The 24,922-nt window shown below is 35.7% G+C and overlaps 1 protein-coding gene across 2 annotated transcripts in view; it reads left to right on the top strand.

The window, feature by feature from the left end:
- Positions 1–24,922, top strand: part of GFPT1 (glutamine--fructose-6-phosphate transaminase 1) — a 54,122-nt gene that overhangs the window by 13,897 nt on the left and 15,303 nt on the right. Inside the window, exons 4-12 of one of the 2 annotated variants that reach the window (XM_006882289.1) lie at positions 1,527–1,585; positions 4,661–4,795; positions 5,806–5,867; positions 7,676–7,755; positions 7,947–8,000; positions 10,662–10,767; positions 15,107–15,270; positions 19,992–20,087; positions 24,120–24,217. In XM_006882289.1, the coding sequence (XP_006882351.1) occupies positions 1,527–1,585; positions 4,661–4,795; positions 5,806–5,867; positions 7,676–7,755; positions 7,947–8,000; positions 10,662–10,767; positions 15,107–15,270; positions 19,992–20,087; positions 24,120–24,217 (854 nt within the window). The remainder of the gene's footprint in view (positions 1–1,526; positions 1,586–4,660; positions 4,796–5,805; positions 5,868–7,675; positions 7,756–7,946; positions 8,001–10,661; positions 10,768–15,106; positions 15,271–19,991; positions 20,088–24,119; positions 24,218–24,922) is intronic. The other variant, XM_006882290.1, reaches the window with a different exon arrangement.

The following is a 24,922-nucleotide window of genomic DNA, read 5'->3' as shown; positions in this document are numbered from 1 at the left end:
TAGTTTTGTATTGGGTTTTGCATACAAAATTCATGTACATTGTGCTTTATAAAATTAAACACCATGGATCTATATCTATTATTATACCATCTTTTCAGGTCTCCATTGGATCGTGCCTAATTCCTTTACCTTCTCCTTTCACACACCAAAGTCTATCATCCTAGTGATTTCCTTGCCTTCTACCCCTCTGCCCTAAAATTTTTTTTTTTTTTTAAATTTTGTATATATCTCCCTCAAGGGGGATATGTAATTAAATGACTACATTTTAGCATCACTGGGAATAATCTTTCATTATGGGGTTGTGCTGACAACTGGATAATAGTGTTATATCAATGTTTTTATTTGATTAGATTTTTACATATTTCTTGTTAAAGATTAATTTTGCTTATAATTATTTAAAATATTTTAATAATTCCAAGATCATTCTATAAGTATAAAACAAGTTATGTAAAAAGTCTAGTTTCTATTCTGTTTTCTCTGGTTTATTTCATCTCTCCTTGTAGCCAACCATTTAACAAATAACTTGGCCTATCTGTCCATTTTTTTAAAAAAGTATATGCAATTATATGATACACAAGTATGCCCTTTTGATATAAGGTTTTATATTTTAATTCATAAATTATCTTTATGATTTCTTCTGGTTCACACAATATTGATGAATTAGAATGTTAACAACTTGTGAAACTTTTGAAATGACAAAGCTTTTATAAGATGTTCCTGAAAAAAGTTTCTGTATTGTATTTTTTTTTCTTTTGTTGTTGTGTGCCATCAAATTGGATCTAACTGGCACAGGAGGAGTTTGCCTCTCCTTCTCCAGCAAAGCATCTGGTGTGAACCATGGATTGCAGTGCAGCTTCTTAACACTAGCCCACCAGAGCTCCTTTGTATTGTATTTTGAGAGTTTGCTTCAATGTAAGGCTTTATGTCAGTACTTTATTTGTGTGATCGAAAGTTAACATTTTTTTCTTAAATTTATTTTGTACTGTATATTCTCGTCTCTCACTTAAAAATCTAGTGAAAATTTTTATGATTTGATTCATAGTGCAGTTCAATTTCAACTCATGAGTAACAAATATACTTTGGTAGTACTTGTATACACTGTCAGTAACTGCACATAATAGTCCTGTCAACCTCCTTTAAAGTTAAATTTAGCAGTGTTTTATGCATAATAGTGAATAAGCAAAAGTGACAATAATAGTTCTATTTTTCAACCAGGCTCATAAATTTGCAACTTTCTACTGATAACATTGATTTAATAGTGTAGTTACAGTTGAGAAAGATGTCTGTAGACTCCTTGTTCAGTGTAATTCCCTGAAATACCAGCCTTTCAGCTCTTTGCTTCAGCTAAGCCACATAAGCCGTGCTGATCTGAGGATAAGTGAATAGTTAGAAAAGTAAATGGTACTTGTATGTGAAATCAGGACACAGAATTTTTTGACTTGAGGAAAATCTTTTTACAGTGATTGCTATTTAGAAAGCTTATCAGACTTAACAATTTTTGTCATCGGTACTTTTATCTCTCTTAGAATTTATTGTTATCCATAATGGAATCATCACCAACTACAAAGATTTGAAAAAGTTTTTGGTAAGTTTGGAATACTCTTTTGAGAATATTTTAAATAGAGGAGTGACATTGTATATAGCACTTTGGTATAAATGATTAGACAGTTCCTAAAGAAAAAAGAAGCAGTGATAGTTTATTGGACCTTTCTTTTGATAGTTGAACAATTTTGAACTTAATATATATAAAGGAAATAATTCCATGATTTTATTATAAATTACTTTATAATCACTTCAAATGAAACTTTCATTTTAGGAGGAAACTTTTTTCATTATTAATGACTTTTTATAATTTTAAAAGTAGTTTTTAGAATTTGTTACTATCAGGACAGATTAATGCACTGTGTAGCAGTAGTCATAATGTTGACCTTTATGACTGACTGTCTTCTTGAGGCAATCCAAAAGAAGTTGTTATAATAATGAAAATACTCTAGGTATGTGGTATGTAATACAATAGTCATTATCTTCATGTAGGTATTTAGCTAATGTGACTGAAGAATTTGAAATGGTATTTCATTTTAACTAATTAAAATTTTAAAAGCCACATGTAATAAGTGCATATTGTACCAGACAATACTGTCATCATCATAAAAGAAAGATTATATCATATTCATTATGATGCTTTAAGAGGGTTAGATATTTGAGAGGGAATCAGTGTTTTAAGAGAGTTTTATGTAGTTCTTATGTACCATCAAGTCACCTGCAACTAATAGTGACCCTGTGTACAATAGCTTTGAGGCCGCCAGTCTCACAGACTCCAACATATCTAATCCCATTGGTCCAGTTACCGCATCAGTCCACCTCATTTGAACTCTTTTCTCTTCTGTGCTGTCCCTCCACCCTTCCAAGCATGATGTCTTTCTCCAAGGGCTGATCCCTTCTGGCTCAGTGTATGTGAGTTGGATCTTCAGAATCCTTGTCTCCAAGGAGAAACTTGGTTTCACCCTCTCCAAGGCAACTTATTTGTTCTTCTAGTGGTCCATAGTGTTTTCAGTACTCTTCTCCAGCACCACAACTCAAAGACATCAGTTCTTCTTGTCATCCTTAGTCATTGTCCAGTTCTCTGATGCATAGCAAATAATTGTGATTGGCCTGGATTAGGTGCACCTTTGTTCCTAGACTGACATCATTGCTCTTTAGCAGTTTGGGGAGATCCCTATCCCTGACAGCTGATGTCTCCAATGCATTTTGTCTTTGATTTCCTGACTGTTGATGCCAAGAATGGTGATTGTGGAGCTGAGCAAATTGAAATAAAAAAAAAATTATTTATTTTCTATTACTTTTTTTTTTATTACTTGCTGTGTCCTGTTGAGATCCAACTGGCACAGGAGGAGATTGCCCCTCCTTCTCCAGCAGAGCATCTGGTGGATTTGAACTGCATGCCTTTGGGACTGCAGCACAGCACAGCTTCTTGCCACTAGGCCACAAGAGCTCCCTTGAAATTCTTAACAACCTCAATCTCTTCTCTGTCTATCATGGTGCTGCCAGTTGACCCAGTGGTGAGAATCTTTGTCTTCTTGGTGTTACACTTCAATCCATATTGCAGACTACAATCCCTAACCTTCTGTAGCAAACGCTTCAGATCCTTCTCAGTTTCAGCAAAGAAGGTTTTATCATCTGCATGATGCAGGTTGTTGATATATTTTCCTCAATTCTTGATGCCACACTCCTCCTTATAATGTCCAGCGTCTGGAATGATCTGTTCCATATTCAGATTGAAAAGGTATGAAGACAGGACACATTCCTGACACACTCTCTTCCTAATTTTGAACCATTCAGGGTTTCCTTGCTTTTTTCTTCAAACAGCTGCATCCTGAACCAAGTATAGGTTTCACATGAGCACAATCAAGTATTCTGAGATTCCCATTCTTCTCAAGGTTAGCCACAGTTTGTTGTGATCTACACAGTCAAGTGCTTTTGCATAGACAATGAAGCACAGATAGACATTCGTTTGGTCCTCTTTGTTTCAGCTAAGATTCATCTGACATTGGTGATGATGTCTCTAGTGCCATGGCCTCTTCTAAACCCAGCTTGTATTGCTAGTAATTCTCAGTTAATGTACTAGTCCAGTCATTTTTTTATAAACTTCAGCAGGATTTTGCTTGTGGATGATATTATTTAATAATTTCTATACTCTTTTGGATCACCATTTTTTTGGGATAGGAATAAGTATAGATATCTTCTAGTCAATTGGCCATGTAGTTGTCCTCCAGATTTCTTGGCATATCCTTGTGAACACATCCAGAGCAGCAACTTTTTGTTGAAATATGTCAGTTGGTATGCCATCAGTTCCTGGGGCCATTCTTTTGCCAATTTCTTCAGAGCAATTTGAACTTCCTCTTTCATCCTGAAATACTTCTCTGTCAGCCAGTTGTTTTTTTTTTTGGTACAGTGACTCTGTGTACTCCTTCCATCTTCCTTTAATGCTTCCTGGATCATTAAGTATTCTGCTCATAGCATCCTTAAGTATTGCAGCTCAAAACTTGAATTTGTTCTTCAGCTTAAGAAATTCCGAGCGAGTACAGCCCTTTTGATTCTCAGATTCTCTTTGCACATTTCATTATAATACTTAACTTTGTCCTCCCCAGTTGCCCTTTGAAATCTTCTGTTCAGCTCCTTAACTTCTGATTTCTTCCCTTTGCTTTTGCATCTCGGTGCTCTAGTGCAATATTCACAGTCTCTTCTGACACCCATCTTGCTCTTTTCTTTCTTCTCCATCTTTTTAGTGACCTTTTGCATTCTTCCTGCTGATATTGTTGATATCCTCCCACAACTGATGTGGTCTTCCTTCATCGGTGTTCAAGTCCTCAAACCTGTTTCACAGAGGGTTTTTTTTATTTCTCTAAAATATATTTCCCTCACATGTGACACATAAATTTATATAGTTACAAGTTAGATGCATGTTAAAGTATTTTACTATTTTTCATTTATTGTACTAGAATAGTGACATTAATTTTGAACAATGAGTAACGATATATGATTCTCAGAAAAATGTTAATAACTGAGTAGTGTTATTATTGAGGAAAATAATTTAGAGAAAAGTTTGGGTGTTGTGATTATTTCATTAAATGTATGATTTTTTTTTCTTTTGTGATTATAGGAAAGCAAAGGCTATGACTTTGAATCTGAAACAGACACAGAAACGATTGCCAAACTTGTTAAATATATGTATGACAACCGGGAAAGTCAAGATACTAGTTTTACCACATTGGTAGAGAGAGTCATTCAGCAATTGGTATTAACCCTTTTAAAAGATTACTGCCCTTGTTAATTATGATAAGCTTTCTTAAAATTAAGTTTGATAAGCAGGAATTATGCTAATTCTTCTGTTATTTTGACTTTTACATATATGTGAAATGAAAAAAATAGATATTACACTATTCAATTTGAATTGAGACTATTTGACTCCCTATTCTCTGTCCTCAGTTCTATTTATTTTGCTTTGTTTTATAGTCATGGAAATGAAAAATAAATCAAGCAGTTTATGTCTAAAAGTTGTGCATACACACTAGCTCCTAAGTGTACATAGCACATACAGTCAGAAGTTGCTTTCTGCTTACCCAACTGTCCTTTGCAAACCAGTAATGTTGGCATCAGGGTAGCTTCAAAGAAGAAGCTACAGGTGTTATTCAAGGATAGTGCTAAAGCACCACAGTCAGCATTTTTATTCATGAGAACTTTTCCTTGACCTTGCACTTCTCTAGAAAAGTACCTTCCCGTCCACAGGAAAATGAATATTCTTTTTGTTCTCATCTTTATTTTCCTACTAACAAGAGATCTGAGATCCACAAAAGTTCAAGTCCATAATGATAGTCACATTCCCCTCCCCAGTCTAAACTTCCCATTTGTCTTTATTTCTACCAAGGTCCTCTCATCTCCACCCAAATTTTGTCTGCAACTAAAGGTGTTGGTGAAGATGGTCAGAATAGAGGTCTCTTCTTTCATTTGCTTCAGGCAGAGTTTGTGCTCGCCTAGCCTTTTGTCATTCCCAAAAGCTTTTTCCTTTTTCTCATTATGTGATACACTTTGGGTTTTTTTTGTGATTTCTTACCTCTCATGCCTCAATATTTCTTTTTTGTTCGTTCTTCATTTCCTAAAACTTAAAATTTATCAGTAAACTAGTTCTAAAGAATATTGTGTGAACAAAAATTTCTGTTTGGCAGTCAGCATATTTGAGATATTTCACATTTGGTTAATTGATTATAGTAAATACTGCTAATACATATTTTTTTTCTCCTTTTATAGGAAGGTGCTTTTGCACTTGTATTTAAAAGTGTTCATTTTCCTGGACAAGCAGTTGTCACACGGTACATATATAAATTTACTGATCACTAATCTTTATATTTTGTATGTTTAAGTTACATATTTATTCATTGTCTATTATATATATATATGATCATATTCATTTTATATACTTTTCCTTATCTGTTTTAGCACTTAACTAAATCCTTAATAAAGCAAATATATTTTGGTATTTACAGTTGGTCCTTTGTCCATAATGGAATATTATGGTTACTTTGTGAACTTGGATATTTAGTATTCTTAACCATTTTAGCCCCTTTCTAATACTAATTTTTAATATGAGGCCATACCATAATATTAGGCCATATCTAATATTCTTTAGTTCTGTAGGCCTAGTGGTAAGGAGCTGTGTTGATATCCCAAAAGCACATGGTTTGAATCTACCAGCTGCTTTGCAGGAGAAGAATCTCCTGTGTGATTTACTGTCTCTGCAAGCTCATTGGAGCATCAGCAATAGGTTGATCCGACTTGACAGCACACAACAACCATTCTCGTTTGAAGGAATTTACGAAGGCAAATGTCATAAACCATTCTAAGAAAAGTCTCAATTTTACGGGCAATAAAATAATGTTCAATTGTAAATGGAAGCAATGCCATATTTTCGGTAAGAGTAGTCAATGTTGTTTTAGGTACTGTTGAGTACAACTAATACTGACCGTATGAACAATAGCTCTGAACCATATTTTTATCCTATGCCATCCTCATCATCTCTAGCATACTTGAGCCCATTGCTGCAGTTGCTGTGTCAATCTATCTCATTGAGGGTTTTCCTCTCTTTTGCTGACCTTCCACCTTTCCAACCATTATGTCTTTTTTTTAAAAAAAAATATTTTTTTTATTTTATTTTTTAATTATTTTGTGTGTGTGTCCTGTCAAATCAGAGCTGTCTGATACAGGGGGAGATTGCCCCTCCTTCTCCAGCAGAGCATCTCATGGGACTTGAACTGCGTACCTCTGGGATTACAGTGCAGCTTCTTGCCATTAGGCCACTAGAGCTCCCCAACATGATGTCGTTTTATGTTCCTAGATAATTTTATCATCACTGTATTTAGTAAACTATTTAAGCCTGACCGTGAAGTTCTTTTTATAACAGTGTCAAAGACTACGATTCAGTGAGAGAAATATTATCTGTTGTCTGCTGACAGTGGGACTAAAAAGCAATTAAAGTTGTTATATTTGGGTTCTTTGTTTGCTCAGAACAAAGATGCCATTTAACATTAAAAAGGAAAAAAAATTACTTTGTTAGAAAATGAAATTTGCAAACTTTTTCTGTGCAGGGCCAGACTACTATAAATATTTCAGGCTTTGCAGGCCGTATGTCCACATAGTAACTACTTAGCTCCTACAGTCATTCACAGTATGCAAATGAGTGACATGGTTGTGTTCTGGTAAAACTTTAGGAAAACTGGCTCTTGAACTGTAATTTGCAAACCTGTTACTGATTTTTTTAATTCTCTTTATGTACTTATTTTGGTAATTTTGGAATAGAGCTGAAGGGAGATTTCAAACATTATTTGAAGAGTATTGGATCACTAAATTTGAATTTTGAGTCCAGTTTTTTATAAAAATTATTTCTTTTTAAATTTGTGTGTGTCTGTGTGTGTGTGTGTGTGCGCGCGCGCATGTGTGTGTGTGCGCGTATACCGTCAAATCAGATCTGACTAGTACAGGAGGAGATTGTCCCTCCTTCTCCAGCAGAACATCTGGTGGACTTGAACCACATATCTCTGGGATTGCAGTGCAGCTTCTTGCCACTAGGCCACCAGAGCTCCCCTTAAAAATTGTTTAATTCTTGACAATTTTATTCTTTTAGGCGGGGTAGCCCTCTGCTAATTGGTGTACGAAGTGAACATAAACTTTCTACTGATCACATTCCAATACTTTATAGAACAGGTAAGAACTATTTCAGTATCATACTATGGGGAAAATTTATAAATGAAACAGTAGATATAAAGAACTGTTGGCTTTAAGTTTTAATGGATGCACTGTTGGTCAGATCTACATTTATTTCATTTTGCAATGAAAAATATTTGTATTTGTGATTTCTCTGACTAGTAGACTTTTTTCCTGTTGTATATCCTTAGCTAGGACTCAGATTGGATCAAAATTCACACGGTGGGGATCACAGGGAGAAAGAGGTGGGAAATGCACACTGCATGGATGGGGAGAAATCTCATCCTTTTTCGCTCAATTTTTACTAATTCCTTGTTCTTGGAGTGAATGAATGTGCTGGGCTTCTAAAAATATGCTTATTTTATGGGGAAACATAGTTTGATATTATTTTTCTATTTTGCAGAGTATTTTTGGTCTGCTTTTGGCATTTAGAAAACTGCTTTTAATAATTTATTTCTTTAAAATTTATAATTTGAGATAATAGTTGACATTACAATGTCTTTTTTACGTTTGTGTTAGAATAGCATAATATACTTTATTCAAAATAGATGCTTAGATTGGAAGAGCATTATTATAGATTCAACAAAGTAATGTTTATTTAAAAAAATGTAGTCTAGCTTTTAAAAATAATTGTAGTCTAGCTTTTAACGAAAATGTATTTAAGTGGTCTTTATTTTTCTGCATGACTTTTTGCTTTTAGATTTACATCTGAGGTCTTGATTGACTTTGTTAAATTTTAATTCACTCTCCATTTTTTTGTTAATGTTTGGCGTTATTTCTCTTTAAGACTTTTAGTTACAGAATCTCTAAATTACTTTATTGACGTTAGACAAAAACCAAACCAAACTACTATGCTGTTTATGTTTTCTTATTACTGAAAGCTTTGCATGTAAAAGACTGGGAGTAGTATATAGAAGAAATTTAAATCTGTATTAATGTATAATTCTTGTGTTCTTGACAAAAATGTAGCAAAATACTTTCAATTTATTCATCCGTAAGTGATGGCTGCTTTCACTATTATATTTAGAGCAGAATTATTTCTTTAAATAACTTAAATCCTGAGATGTAAAGCAAATTTACCTATGAGAGTATAGAATTTGGATTCAGAGTTCCAGACTTCATTTATAGTTTTGCATATATATGCTACCTTGTACATTTTCTTGCACTGCTTTTGTAAATAATGAGAAAAACAATTCAGATATAAAACAATACTTCTGTTTTCAAAAAAAGTTCCCTTAATCTGCCTTGTAGTCAAGTCAACACTTACTTCCATTTCCAGTCTGTTTTTATGTACTGTCATGTTGTCTTTGTAAAAGTGTATTTTCTTCTTTGCCTGTTTCATTTGGATGGGAAAAGTTATTTTATTTTATGCCCCAAACATATAAAATAATCCCAGATAGTGGAGAACCTTGCATATACATTTTTAATATTAATTATTAGCATTCTTTATAGACATGGGTTTTAAAAAATAAATACAATATGAGTTTTTGCAAGTATATTTCTGGTAATTTTTTTGGCCTCTCTGCCCACAAATTATAAGATCAGTTGTGTTCTTATTTTAAGTGAAGGCTTCTTTGTCTCTAAGATATTTGTAGCATCTTCAACCTCTAAGTTTTTTTAAGTAGTTGACTATAATTTGTTAAAATGTCAATCTGGTTTTCAGTTTTTTTCTTTGACTTGATTTTGTTGTGAGCAAGCAGAAAAAAATAAAAAGATTCATCAATGAGTTGACAAGTTAAGTAGAGATGCCAAAATTTTAAAGTGGCATAGTTAAAAAGAAATGGCTTAATAATGAGTTACATGTCCAACCCAAACAGATATATGATTTAAATCCACCAGTTGCTCCATCAGAGAAAGATAGGCTATTACCTTTCATGTAATTTACTGCCTCTGAAAATTGACTGGAGGATCAACAGCAATCATTACAAAAAGAGCCACTGTGGAGGAGAGAAATAGACAACCTCATCCCATTAGGAATGACAGGCTTGAAAACCCAGTGGATCCGAATTAACTTCACAGCAGTGTGTTTGGTTTGGTTTTTATTATTGCAAAAGAGTCTTGCTTTATCTTGACTTAAAAGAAATATAAGGAAACCCAATTATAAGAGAGGAGCAACCGAGTTTATAATATTTCTAACCTCTAGCCATATTTGCCATATACTGTATAATATGGATAGAGAGTGATTGTCTTTTTTAAACCAAAGTTAATAATATACCATTTGAATTTAAATGGTGACATGCTATTAAAATCCAGAGATAATAAAAATTAATGTACCACTAGTCTTTATTTTATTTTTTATCTTTGTTTTTTTTCCTTCATTTTTTTTTTTTTTTTAAATATGGAACGCTTCACGAATTTGCGTGTCATCCTTGCGCAGGGGCCATGCTAATCTTCTCTGTATCGTTCCAATTTTAGTATATGTGCTGCCAAAGCGAGCACTTATCTTTGTTTTTGATAATTAAATGTTTTTTATTATAAATGTAAGCCGTACAACCATGTAAATGAACTCTATCACGCTTAACACAGTAAAACCAAAATTATATAATACATAACTTGATTTAAATACTTATCTTTAAAAAAGTATTGAAAAATAATTTCAATCAACTCCTAATTAAAGTATCCCAATGAAATATATTAAACAAAAATATTTCTAAATTTTAATGTAACATTACTATCTCTTATACACTCTTTGATAGTTGCTATTTCACTCCACACATTTTGTTGTTCTATTGGCTATTGCATGAAAATGAGATTACTTAGCATTTTAAAATTGCTGAAATTATTTTGTTTTGCTTTTGTTTCATTTCGTGGTAGTTGTTGATCTAATAGATAATTATATTTTTTTATATTGAACGTGATTATTTTATGTGTTTGAGGATTCATATAAATTTTATGCTATGCTCTAGGCAAGGACAAGAAAGGAAGTTGTAATCTCTCACGTGTGGACAGCACAACTTGCCTCTTCCCTGTTGAAGAAAAGGCAGTTGAGTATTACTTTGCTTCTGATGCAAGGTGAGCAGTGTTAGTTGGTTCAAAGAGAATGCTTTGTAAAATTTCTGTACAGCAAAATGATAGGAAACCAAGGAGTTATTTTGTATGAATTTAGTTATGTTGCATAGAAAAAAGAGAAAATTTTGTTTCAGTTAAAGAAATGTAGATCACTATTTTGAAGATAGTTACCTTATTAGTTGGTTTTGTGTGTGTGTGTGTGTGTGTGTGTGTGTGTGTGTGTGATGTGATGTGAGTGAAAGTTTACAAAGCTAATAAACCCTTCTGTCCACCCTTCTCTGCCTTCTGGCCTTTATTCTTAGGCACATCTTGCTCTTTTAACCTTATGTGGTTGTTTATTAAGGAGTAATTGCCCTCCTGGTATTGTTGTTTGCTTTAAAGGCCTGTCTGTTTTTTGGTTGAATGTTGAGCCCAAGAAGTGAGTTTTCTTTCAGGTTCAAAGGATGACTATGAATTGTAGTCTCAGGTGTCCCATAGTCTCTGTTGGATCAGTAAGCTTGGTCTTTTTTTATGTTTTTGAGTTTTGCTCTTTGCTCCTTCTGCCCCCTTACCCCAATCCAGAATTTTCTACTGTAATTCCTTTGAAGGTACTCCTTGGCAAGAGATAAACTTAAATACCTGTTCTTTTAATTCAAAGCACTTAAATCAAGTTCAGGAAGTACAAATATAAGCCTTAAGACTTGTTTCAGTGTATTTACCTGAGCTCCTGTGTTATGTTGTTCTCTCCTTTTAGGAGCTATACTCAAATTTTGGGGGCAGGAGAGACTTTAGATTGGAGGGTAGTAAATGCTTAATTTAGCATTCCACCAATTATTGAGTAATTGCTAACCCATTATGGCTTTAATTTAATGTGCATTTCATTAAATGTGCTTTTAAAATTCAGAAGCAATTTGAAAAGTGATCATTTACTTAAATTGAAAAGAAATGATTTTAAAATGCATTTCTCCATCTAAAGGAAATAGTACTGCACGGAGGCACTTTGAGAGGGCATATATTGGGGTGTTTAGGTACATTTATGAATGGAAAAGCAATAAAATACATTTAAAATGGAATTTCTCATTTCCAACAAGGATTTGAGACATTCATTGTGTCTGAAAGTACAGGAAGTTAAAAATGAGAAAATAATGAAGTTCAGGACTTTAGGAAATGGCAACAAAGCAAATTTTAGTGTTTTCTAATATTGTAGTTGTATAAAACTGTGTAGTTACTATCTATAATTAAGTACATTTGTTAACTGACTTGACAATTAATAAACTGGAAATTACAGAAACAGGAGAATGTTAGCCTTTTTTCCATCACAAATGCGTTTGTATTCAATACTCAGAGCCAAACCATTTCCTAGGCTCAGGGGACAATAGTGAATTAAAACACAAATACTGCTTACCTTTAAAGGGCTCAAAGTTTAATGAAGGAGGTAAATTTTAAGCAATAATCCTACAAACATGTAATGACTTCTGTGACAGGAGCTACAGAATGCCTCTAGTAGAGTGCTAATTCCAGGTGAGTCTTTAGAGAAAGCATAACTAAAAGGAGAAAGAGTAGTAGTTAATAAGGGAAAAAAAGGAATAGGGAAGAACACTCTATCAAGATGGATTATTAGCTCATAAGATATTGGATGAAGAAGAAATATAGATTGGAGTTGCTATTTTGGTAGGATCTGTTTTGGGCAGTAATGGAGAATGGATAAAGGAAGATTGAGAGAACAAGTTAGAAAGTTGCATTAGTTTAGCTGAGAGATAATAGTAGTTTGTACTGGTTGGTAGTGGACATAGACACATTGAGACATTCAGAAGTTAAAATTTGAAAGCTATGTAATGGAATTTGGAAGAAATAGGCATGCTTTTGATAATATCTAATGTAATTTTCTTTAAAGTACTGTGAAGCAATTCTTTCACTTATTGTTCACAGTGACTGCCCTCCTCCCTGCCTCCAACTCCTTGTCCTGTGGTGGTTGGTTGCCTTTGATAACTTGAAAAGTCATTGTCTTTTATATAGCCTTATAGTGGAATTCAGTCATCTTTGAATAGCTCTTCAGTGTTCGGCTAAAAACATTAACTTCTTTTTAGTTAAACAAATAGTTATTGGGTATCTGCTGTGTACCAGTGACCATAGCAGTGTTCTTTAGAAAAGTGCAATTTTAAGATGAATGAGAAATGATCCCTGTTTGGGAAGCTTATATGTATCTGCTCTACCTAGGATTTTTTCCTTAGTTTATAAATCAATAAAGGTGTGAATTTCCTCAAGAATGTTTGCTTGATGGGATTCAAGGAGCAGAGGTTAGGGTGCAGTAATAGTCTTGTTTCTTGAAACTTTGTCTAGACCTTGTGTCATGGAAATAGGCACACCCTACCAAGATTAATTTGAGATCTACAGTCTATGATCATAAAATGTTTATAAACTATTTATGGCTAAGCCAATTTTTCAGAAAACTGTCAAGATTATCTCATACAGATCTCCTTAGAAATTGTTTTGCATTTTCATCCTTTCTCTCTTGACTATTTAAAAGATAGAATTAGATTTTCTCATAGTAAAAGCTAATCTTTCCTCCAGTCTTGGTTATCCACGTTTTCTTTTCATATCTTTTTTCCGTGATCAAACTCATTTCTCCTCTATTTTAAGAAACAAAAAGCTAAAGTCTTCCTTTTTTTCATCTGGTCTAGACCCTTCTCTTTCTCTTGTGATTATGGAATTTTTCTTCTTTTTTAAAAAGTGTGATTTTAATAAAAGTTTATGGAAAGGTTGAGTTTTCATTCCTTGTTGCTCATTTCCCTCCCTCCCCTCCCCGTCCCACTCCCAGGACGTTTTGCAGTGTACCTTTTGTTCCAGACTATTACTGAATTTTTAAAGAACAGATTATATTCTTGTAATTATTTTTATTTCCCACTAAGTTTCTCACCTCTCTTAGTTGACCAAACCTGTTGCTGTTGAGTCAGTTTGTCTCAAGGTAACTCATGTGTTACGGAGTAGAACTTCTCCACAGGGTTTTCTTGACTGTAGTCTCATAGGAGAAGATCACCAGCACTGTATGTATGGATGGTGTTTTAACCACCTGAAAGTTTTGAACCACCAGCTTTTAGGTTAGCAGCCTATTGACTACAAACTGCTTACACCACAGAGAGTCCTTTTAGGTCCCCAGAGACCTTTAAATCAGTGACCCCATCTTTCTTGGAATTCTGATAATCTTTGCTCCTATTTTCTTTTTTAATTTTTTATTTTATTTTATTATTTTTGTGTGTGTGTACTTTCAGATCAGATCGGTACAGGAGGAGATTGTCCTTCCTTCTCCAGAAGAGCATCTGATGAATTTGAACCACTCACCTTTGAGATTGCAGTGCAGCTTCTTGCCACTAGGCCACCAGAGCTTCCAGCTCCTATTTTCTATCTTTGGTTTTCTCTGATTTCTACCAGATTTTTTTTAACTTTTGAAAATGGTCTCCTAACTCTCTTTTCTTTCTTTGCTTCCATTTTTGTCATCTGTGTAGGGAGCTCTGGGAGCCTAGTGGAAAGGAGTTGCACTGCAACTCCAGGGCATGTGGTTCAAATTCAGCTGCTCTGCCAGACAATGGGAAATCTCCTATGTGATTTACTGCCTCTGAAAACCTGCTGGAGAGGTAGCTATGAATTGGGTTCAACTCGATGGTATATAGCAACATCTATGTATCTCTAGCTAGATTGTTTCCAACCTCTTTCTCCAGTCTTTCTTTTTCTTTTCTACAACTTTTTTAAGCATTTATTGTCCTTCAAAGTTGATTCCTAGATTTATCCCTTTATCCTGAGCTTGCCCCAGCTCTCTCTTCCTTTTCTTTCATTTTCCCAATCTCTATTTCGTATAGACACTTAATATGCAACTCACCTAAATTAAACATGTTATATTTCACTTAAGTGCTCTTCCTATTAATTACAAAAGTACAAAGAGAAGCTCATCTTTATTTCACAGAATTACTTTTTCCTTTTCTGAGCTGATATAATCATTTAGTCTTTTATTTTGCCATGTATTGTGTTTATGGTTTTGTCTTAGAAATTCTCTTCAATACTTTCCATGTAGGCATGAGACTTATTCATTATAGTGTCTCCTTAAGTTAGTCAGTAGAAATTTCCTTTTAAAAGTAACATTTAATTGAAAATAAATAGTAGCAGACTTTTAATAGATTGTTGTCAGTTCATTGTAATGTGTAATACATTATATTTGACAGATGAACAAATGAATGAATATACCTTCAGAGGTAGTGCAGGATAATGTACTATATTTCCCTTTAGTTTTGTGTTCTAGGACTTCATTGCTCGTTAATAATCATAATAGTCTTTGATTTTTGATTATGATATCTCCTGCAATATTTTATAGTGCCGTCATAGAGCACACCAATCGAGTCATATTTCTGGAAGATGATGATGTTGCAGCAGTGGTGGATGGCCGTCTTTCTATTCATCGGATTAAACGAACTGCAGGAGACCACCCTGGACGAGCGGTGCAAACCCTCCAGATGGAACTGCAGCAGATCATGAAGGGTGAGAATTTTTGATATGTTGTAACTTGATGTACTTGGTTTCTACCTCTTCTTCTAGCATACGAATCTGATACCACATGATGAGTGAAATAATGGTGAAGAAATAATCAAAGGAAGAGGGGTGATCCATCAGAGAAAGTGCCTGATGGTCTTGCATCAGTAATTATCCTTCCTAACTGATTGTTGCGTTTAACAGTTTTTTTCAAAGACAGAGATAATGGAGTCCTTGACATCTTTAAGGTGTTTTATAAACATTCATCTAGCTTTTGTTCTGTTTCTTATTAATCTCTTATCTATGCTTCAGTTTTCTCATTGTGTGGGGTTAGTACTACCTTAGTATGACTGTTTTAAGGATTAACAGCTCTAATCTATGTAAAGCATTTAGAGCAATGTCTGATACAGTCAGCTATACACATTTTTAATAGTTTGCATCTATTTGCTATTATGATTATTTGCTCCTTTGTGATTGAGTTGTAGTAGGTATAAAAGCTAAGATTTATTGAATATCTGTTGCATCTACAGTTCTTTACTATCTTAGCTGCTATATTTGTTTAAAGATTAAGTAATTTTTCAAAGACATTTGCCTTTGGATTATAACGAACTATGGCTAATATGGAGAAGAAAAGGAATCTTCAAACACTTAAAGTATGCTCATGCCCTGGTGACAAGAAGCTGCACTGTACTCCTGAAGGCATGTGGTTTGAGGCCACCAGCTGCTTCACAGGAGAAGGATGGACAACTCTGCTGCGGGCTGCTGCACCGGGGGGCTGCAAGCCTGGGGTCTAGGGTCTCGAAGAGGGAACACGAAGGTGGGTGGAAGTTCGGCGGAAGGACAGTGAAAAAACACAAGACGCACAATCAAGTGATCTGATGATTTAAATTCTAAGTTATATTTTTTAGAACAGCACATCAGCAGAGAACTGCCGGAAGTCCAGGCTGGGTTTAGAAGGGGTTGTGGTACTAGGGATATTGTTGCTGATGTTAGATGGATCTTGGCTGAAAGCAGAGAATACCAGAAGAATGTCTATCTGTGTTTCATTGATTATGCAAAGGCATTTGACTATGTGGATCATAACAAACTGTGGCTGACTCTGAGAAGAATGGGAATCCCAGAACATTTAATTGTGCTAATACGAAACCTATACTTGGACCAAGAGGCAGTAGTCAGAACAGAGCAGGGTAACACTGCATGGTTCAAAATTGGGAAGGGTGTACGACAGGGATGCATCCTGCCTGTCTCCATACCTTTTCAACATGTATGCAGAGCAGATTATCCGAGAGGCTGGGCTCTATGAGGAGAATTGTGGCATCAGGATTGGTGGAAGATCTATTAACAATCTGCGTTATGCAGATGACACAATCCTGCTTGCTGAAACTGAGGAGGACCTTATGCACTTGCTGCGAAGGGTCAAGGACTGCAGCCTTCAGTATGGACTAAGGCTCAATGTCAAGAAGACAAAGATTCTCGCCACTGGACTAATTGGCAGCGTCAGGATGGATGACGAAGAGATTGAGATTGTTCACAGCTTCAGTTTGCTCGGCTCCACAGTCAACGCTCTTGGCACCAGCAGTCAGGAAATCAAAAAGCATATCGTGATGGGACAGTCTGCTGTTAGGGACCTCTCTAAGGTACTCAGGAGCAACAGTGTCTCTCTGGAGACTAAGGTGTGCCTGATACAGGCCATGGTCTTTGCAATCGCTTGTAATGCATCAGAGAGTTGGACAATGACTAGGGAGGACAGAAGGAGAGTGGATGCTTTTGAGCTGTGGTGCTGGAGAAGGGTACTGAATGTACCATGGACTGCCAGGAAAACAAACAGATTCATCTTGGAGAGGATTAAACCAAGCTACTCCTTGGAGGCAAGGATTCTGGGGCTTCGTCTGACATACTTTGGATATGTTGCCAGGAGGGACGGGTCCTTGGAGAGGGACATCATGCTTGGGAGGGTGGAGGGACAGCGCAGGAGGGGAAGACCCTCTATGAGATGGATTGATTCGGTGACTGGGGTAATAGGGATGGGTGTGTCAGAGGCGGTGCGGTTGGCACAGGATAGAGCAGGGTTTAGGGCTGTTGTGCATAGGGTCTCTATGAGTCAGAAACGACTCGACGGCACATAACAACAGCAGCAACATATTTTTTTGCACTTAGCATGATATATTTATATCCCGTTTTACAATTAGGGGCTTAGCGATAGCCAAAAAGATAACAAAAGTAAGAAGAACGTTTACATTATTTTCTTGCACACAGCTATTCTTTACAGTCAGGGTTCCTTGGTAATTGGAGAACTTGGTAGACTTTTTGCTTAAACATTTTCTCAAACCTGTTCTCAAACCTGTTTTCCAACTTGGGTTATAAAGTTACAAAGTAAAAAAGTTACGTTTTAAATTTAAGCTGATACATTTTAAATTTTAAATTTTTTGCTGAATTTACAATATTATTTATTTCCATTCAATAGACAACACTTTTACGCCTTCCATTATTCCAGGGGTGATCACTATCTCAATAAGGGGGTTTAGGTTCATACAAAGGATGTTTTGGGTCATAATATCGCCTAAATTCATCATCCCAATCTCGTGTCTCATGATCTATTTTACCACCTATACCTCGCATAACATCTTCCCTTTGATCATTTTCAAATCTTTTGAAAAATATATCCCAAGACATAAAACCATCAGGGTGTTTTGCATTAAATTCATCATATTCTCCAGTATATGGAAGAGGTTTACCTGTAGACTCTGGAATTCTGTAAGGGCCTCTCCCAATAGGGGGCTGCCACAAACGACCATTACCTAATAGATAACCAATTCTTCCACCTGGTGTTCTCATGGTGGGGGGCAAGGGTTTGAGTTTTTCCTTTGAAGGAGTTCTTATAAGCCCTAGACATCAAGGAATCTCTGGGGTGGCCATCTCTGGGATTTCCACCATTAATTCTTCTCGTTATAATGCATCCATGGATTCCCCTAAAATCATATTATTCTTGAAGTTTTAGTAATGCTAGAAGAACTGGAGGTAATGTTTGCATATTCAAGTTGTCACCTCCATTTAGTTCCTTTCTGGGAACATCTAACAAACTTTTAGTAGGAACGCTTTGTGTAAAGGACACAGCCTTCTCCCCCTGACCCACATAGAAAATACAAAGAGACAATCGAAGAGAAATTACAAAAAGGCCAAGAAAGCACACGTTCTAAGAGGCTGACTTCCTTGAAGCTTTTGTCACACAGACTCCCTTGGAGTTGGTGTGGCAATATTCTTTTGTGTAATTAATTGCCCCTGAAAACCCGCTGGAGGGTCAGTTGTGGGTTGGTTCCAGCTCGAAGGTACACAACTATAACAACATGTCAAACATATCTATAGGTACAAGTTAGACCAAACCTAGACCAAATTTAGACTAAGAGGCTGTTGTCTGAACAGAGAAAGGGAAAACCAAATTTTTTAAAATCAAGAAGTGTATACGTAAGGGCTGTATCCCTTCTCCAACCTATTCCATCTGTATGCAGAGCAAATCATTCAAGAGGCTAGATTTATGAAGAAGAATGAGAAATTAGAACTGGAGACTCATCAACAGTGTGTGATATGCAGATGACACGACTTTGTTTGCTGATACCAAGGAAGACCTGAGATGTTTATTTTAGAAGGTCAAAGACTGCAGTCTTCAATATGGATTACATCTCAACATCAAAAAAATAGAAGTCCTCATCAGCAGACCAATAGGCAACATCATGAGAGCTGAAGAGAGTATTGAAGTGGTTAGCGATTTCACTCTGCTTGGATCCACAGTCAACACTCTTGAAAACAGCAATCAAGAAGTCAAAAGAGTTGTTGCTTTGGGGAAGTCCATTGCCAGGGACCTCTCCAAGAGATTGAAGAGCAGTGATGTCAATTTGAATACTAAAGTGCTTCTGATTCTTCAAGCCATGGTCTTCTCATTTACTTCTTATACATCTGAAAGGTGGACATTGACTAAGGATGACAGTAATGGAATCAATGCCTTTGAGTCATGGTGATGGATAATAGTACTGAATATCCCATGGACTGCAAAAAGAACAAAGAAGTATGTCTTGGAGAAGGTGCAGCCAGAATGCTCCTTGGAAGGAAAGATGATGAAACTCTTATCTCACCTACTTCAGGCATGTTGTTAGGAGAGGCCACTCCTCAGAAAGGGACATCATGCTTGGAATGATAGAGGGTCAGTGAAAGAGAGTAACACTCTCAATTAGATAGATGACACAGTCGCTGGAGTAATGGACTTTGAGTATCCCAGGGACAGTGACAATGGCACAGGAGAGGGCAGACAGGGTTTAGTTCTGCTATTCATAGGGTTACTGTGAGTTGTGGCTGACCTTGACGGCACCTAACAACAGCAGCTAGTAGATGAAATCCGTAATTTGAACCTAGATATGGCTATAAAAGTTAAGCTTGTCCATTTTCCTGTTTTACTATGACTATGTATTTTGGGTACAAAGTTAATGAAATTTTGGTATGAAATATGAATTTTCTTACTTACTTGCTCATTTCTTTTTACCACAAGTAAAATGTATTGATCAAGGTTTTTAAGCAGCCTTCTATGAATGTTGTCCTTTGTCGCCTGACCTTTCCTTCCCATTTTATTTATTAAGAGTAATTAAATTAGCAACGTTAATTAAAGGAAATAGACTTTTAATTATGTACAGATTCTTTATTGTTTAGGTTTTATTTTGCTAATATAATTTATATTATTTTAGGCAACTTCAGTTCATTCATGCAGAAGGAAATTTTTGAGCAGCCTGAATCAGTCGTGAACACCATGAGAGGAAGAGTCAATTTTGATGACTATACTGGTAAAAATATGTGATTTTTTTTCTTAATTTTTTTATTATTGTGATTTGAGTGAAAGTTTACAAAGCGTATTAGTTGGGTTTTTCGCCATTCATTTAGTGGCTATTTTGTTCTGAACTTTACGTACAGTGCATATCATGTCTGATCTGCTGTTCATTCCACATTGTCCTTCCCTTCATCCTGAAGCACTTCATTAATAAGTATTGTGCTTTACTGTTCACCAAAAAAGTGGGCAATTCAAACCCACCAACTGACTTTTGGGGGAGAGGCTGTTATTCTGGTGTTGTCTTCTTTTTCAAATCTATTAAAATTTGGTTTGTATATTTTTGGGCTCTATAATTTGATGTGTAGATATTACTTATGGTTAAGACGTCTTGTTCTAATGACCTTTTAATCATTATATAATATCTTTCCTTGTTCCATGTGCTGGTTTTTGCCTTGAAGTCTATTTTATCAGAGATTAATATTACCATTCCAGTTCTTTTTAGAGTGACATTTGCTTGATGTGGTTTTTCCCCCTAATCTTTGTCTGTTTTTATCCTTGTGTGTCAAGTATATCTCTTGTTGACGGCATATTGATGGGTCTTGTTTTCTTAGCCCTTTGCTTCTCTTATTCTCTTGACTGGTTGTAAAATGAATGTAGGTGGCATAAGACCAGCCAAAAGTCTAACTGCTACTAACTCTGCAAGAGGGAACCATTCCTATCAACAACATCTACAGTATAAAATCTCTGCTGAAGTCAGACATGGTCCCATGCCCTTGCTTCTTTTTCTACTAATTCCAACACAGTCTTACTGCTCTACCGGATCCAGAGTCCATTGCAATAGCTACAAAGGCTTCACAGAACCATACTCAGGATGAAAAGTAAACAGATTACAGTTTAGATTGGCAACAAGATAGAATTCTTCAGTCCAGATAGCTTCTCAAGTGTGCTTGCAACGCCATTGGCCTTCAGCCTCATGGCTTAGGTCAATGTTAAAAAGTGCCCTTGGTTTTGCCATTTAGGGCATCTTCCTTCAGTCCTACAGTAAGCTTGGGTGAAAGTCCTTGGCTCTGACTCCATGGGAAGCAGTTCCAAGTTAGTTTTGTCTCATACTGGTTTCAGGTTCTTTCCTGAGGCTGTTGCTACTCTATTGTGTAGATCCCAGTCTGATTGACACAGGTGTCTCTGACCTTGAGCCAAGCAAGTTAGTGGTTTCTGGAGTGTCTGAACCGTTGTGCCTGGGTGTGCAAGTCAGCTCAGGTGTGGTGCTTGTGCAGACAGGCACAGAGCTAGGCTTCAGGGCCTGGGTTGAGACTGGGGTGGGGTGAGGTGGGCCCAACAATGAACATGGCACAGGGTCTGGCCCTCTGGTGCATTTCTCCAGGGCCTCTCAGCCAAGCAAGTTGTTGGCTGCTAAGAGATCTGAATCACAGTATATATGTGGGTGCTCCCAGTGGCAGATTTTTAAAAAGTAGCTTAAGCTTGATCTCTAGAGGAACTGACCTAGGAGGCAAGGTAAATCCTGCATGCCCAGATCATTCTGTTCATCCTAGATGGTGCATTGGGCAAATAGTGAGGAAAGATCCTTTTCCTTGATGCAAGCCAGTTGCGTCACTCACTGCTGCGATTCAGGGTTTCTACCAGTGCTATAGAGCTTATCAGGAGAGAGCTCATTATAGATGGCCCGATTCTGGGTTCCTTCACAGTTATCTGCTTCCTTTGCCTCTTCAGTCAGTACTTTTGTTCAGTTTCTTCCTTTGATTTATGCCTGATTTTCCTCTTTTTTACTCTCCAGATGCCAGGATTATCATCTGTAGTTGCTCTTTTTCTTTTTTTATTTTCTGATGCCCTTACTGGTACAGATTTGTTTCCTTGTCTATCTAGAAATTCAGATGAATTGCTTTATTATTGCAAATCTGTTGAATTGTCTTTGAAAACCTGTAAATCATCAATAGAAACTCAGTCACCTTATAAAAGTCCTTCACTGTAACCATAAAAATGTTAACTTCTTTATAGTTCGACAGACATGTAAGTTGGTATTATATTTTTAATGACTATGATGAGTAATAAGAATTCTGATAAGAATGAGATTTGATTTCTAGGCTGGGAACTTTACATATATCTCTTCAGTTTAGGTTCTTTCAGTTTATAAATAAGTAAACATATCAAATGCTTACAAAATAACCTCTACCCCTGCCTACATTTTAAAGGTAGAGGTTAGGAAGGTAGTACTAGTTTTTTTCATAGACCCTGTATTATGGCAGTTTGTGTATCTTGTTAAATCAGTTAAAGAGAATTAATCTTAAACCACAAAATAACCACAAACTATTGTTAGAGTATATATGTATGTAGACTTTTATTTCATCATATCCAGTTAATGAGTAAGTTAAGAGGGAAGTTTTGTGCTAAAATCTCAATTAGAAGGTAATTTGGGAAAAAAACATACTGATTTGCAGAAATCTTTTTTTAAATCTGTGTCATATGTACAGTATGTCTTCTCATTCATCAAACATTCTGAATATTATTTTTTCTGAATAATTAAAAGAGCAAGCATGCATGATCTCTTTTTATATGTGGTTTTTGTTTTATTTTTTTTTAGTAGCATCTCACTAAAAAAGCCTCCTAATTAGGAAAGATTTGCTGAACAACTACAATATGTACAGCACTATGCTGGACATTTTTAATGGTCCAGAGAACTTACTGAAATTTCAAGGTTCTCAGAATTCTCTGGCAGCTATCCAGGACGAAGACCAAATTCCTTTGGTTGAAAATAATTTCTGAAACCCAGATAGAACAGTTTTGTCTCTCTCTAACCAGAACGAATTTTTTTAGAATAGTGCTATAGGGAGGTATTCAGTGTCCCAAACAGTATATTCAATTAGCGATACTCAGTGAAATTCTAGTAAAAGAATAATTGAATGGCTTGCTGTAGAATTGATGTAGAAAAGTGATTATAGGAGAGTGATTGGATGATGAAATAAGCCCATGTTGGATTTTGCCTGAAATACTTAGATGATAACGTTTACCAAGATGAGGACAGAGAAGAATGAGTATAGAGCTCTATTCTTGTCATGTTACAGGAAATGAAGAGAAATAAGTTAACTTTTTCCCAGCCACTTCTATTGAATATAATTTAGCTAGAATAGAATTTATATTCTTTTTTATATAGTTCTCAGACAACCTCTCCAATATCATCTTAATCCTAACTTTGATGACAGTTAGGATGTCTCTTAAAATGAAAGAACTTTTTCTTTTACTTTTCAAAAGAAAAGCTAATTGGCGGGAGGGGTGGGCAGGGAGAAAAGTGCAACAATGAATGAATGAATGGAAATCCAAAGTCTCTGTAAACTGTCATGAAAATAAACTTAAAATAAAAAAAAACCAAACACCAAAACTAACCCCCCCCCATTTTGGGTCCTTCTCCCAGCCCTTTCCCCAACTTTAGCTATGTGAATTGACTGAATAGAGTAGAGTAGGAGAATTACTGTATCATATGAACACGTGGTAGTTGTTATGTACTATTGAGTCAAAACTAACTCTTAGCTTACCCTCCAGTGGATTTTCAGATGTTATAAATGACATGGGAGGAGATGGCCTATCTTTCTCCAATAGAGCAGCTGGTAAAACTACCTGCCATTGGGTTGGCAGCACACTCTTTACCCACTAGACCGCAAAGTCAGTATACTAGGTTAATTTCAAGTTTGAGAGGCAGTTATTTATTTGACATAATAGAGTGAGCGTGTGTGTGTGAGAGAGAGTGTAAAAAAACCAGCAAAACATAGGCTCATTCAACAGTTTATACAGGTACAATTCCATGACAGTTATTGTATTCTGCAGGCTGTCTTGTCTTTGTCATAATCGCTGTTCAAGTTATTTCATTCCCATTAACTTAAACTTCTCACCTGTATCTCATCTCAGGATTACCGTTGTGTAGATTCTTCCTGATATTCTGAAGAAGAATTTTAGATTGGTAATGGGTGCTCATGAAAAGTTATTGCCTATTTTATAGGATTCTTTTCTAATTCATTACATATACAAATTTTTATTTCAGTGAATTTGGGTGGTTTGAAGGATCACATTAAGGAGATACAGAGATGTCGACGGTTGATTCTTATTGCTTGTGGAACAAGTTATCATGCTGGTGTAGCAGTAAGTGGCTTCTTAACATTTAATTATTATTTTAGATACTAGGAAATAGCTGCAGCAAATAGCACCTCTAGTTCATACTATGCAAAAATATTCTTTGTTAATCTATCTTGTTCTTCTTTCATATTTGTAGTTATGATAATTGATAATATGGAGGAAAAAATTTAGTATCTTCTTGGGATTATTAGTTGAAGAGCTGCCTTACAAAGATCTTTGGAATTCAGAAGGAAAAAAAAGAAAAGAAAGATCCTTAGATTACCAGATAAACCATCTGAAACTGACTTTTTGAAAAATGTATGAGAAACTGTTTGTAGGAGAGATTTTGGAAGATCATAGATGAACATCTGGCTCAACATCCTTTTTCTGTAGTCACTCAGTAGTCGTTGAATTTTTATTACCATTGTTCACTTGTCCCACATTGAATACAGTAATATACTTCAACCCCAACAGTTTACTTAATAGATGCTTGCCTATAAAAAGATGATGTGTCGCTTTCTCAAAAAATTGCAAATAGAGATACCATTTGACCCAGCAATCTCATTACTGGGAATATACCCCAGAGAGACCATGTCTGCCATCCAAGCATATATGCACACCCATGTTTATTGCAGCTTTGTTTACAATAGCAAAGAGTTGGAAGCAGCCTAAGGGCCTGTCAACAAAGGAATGGATAGAGAAGCTGTGGTATATCCACACAATGGAATACTG

Source organism: Elephantulus edwardii, unplaced genomic scaffold, assembly GCF_000299155.1.
Source record: "Elephantulus edwardii isolate Elephantulus edwardi_28Jun2011 unplaced genomic scaffold, EleEdw1.0 scaffold00019, whole genome shotgun sequence".
Lineage (NCBI taxonomy): Eukaryota > Metazoa > Chordata > Mammalia > Macroscelidea > Macroscelididae > Elephantulus > Elephantulus edwardii.
The sequence above is the reverse complement of the archived record's forward strand: the minus strand, read 5'-3'. Positions and strand labels throughout refer to the sequence as shown.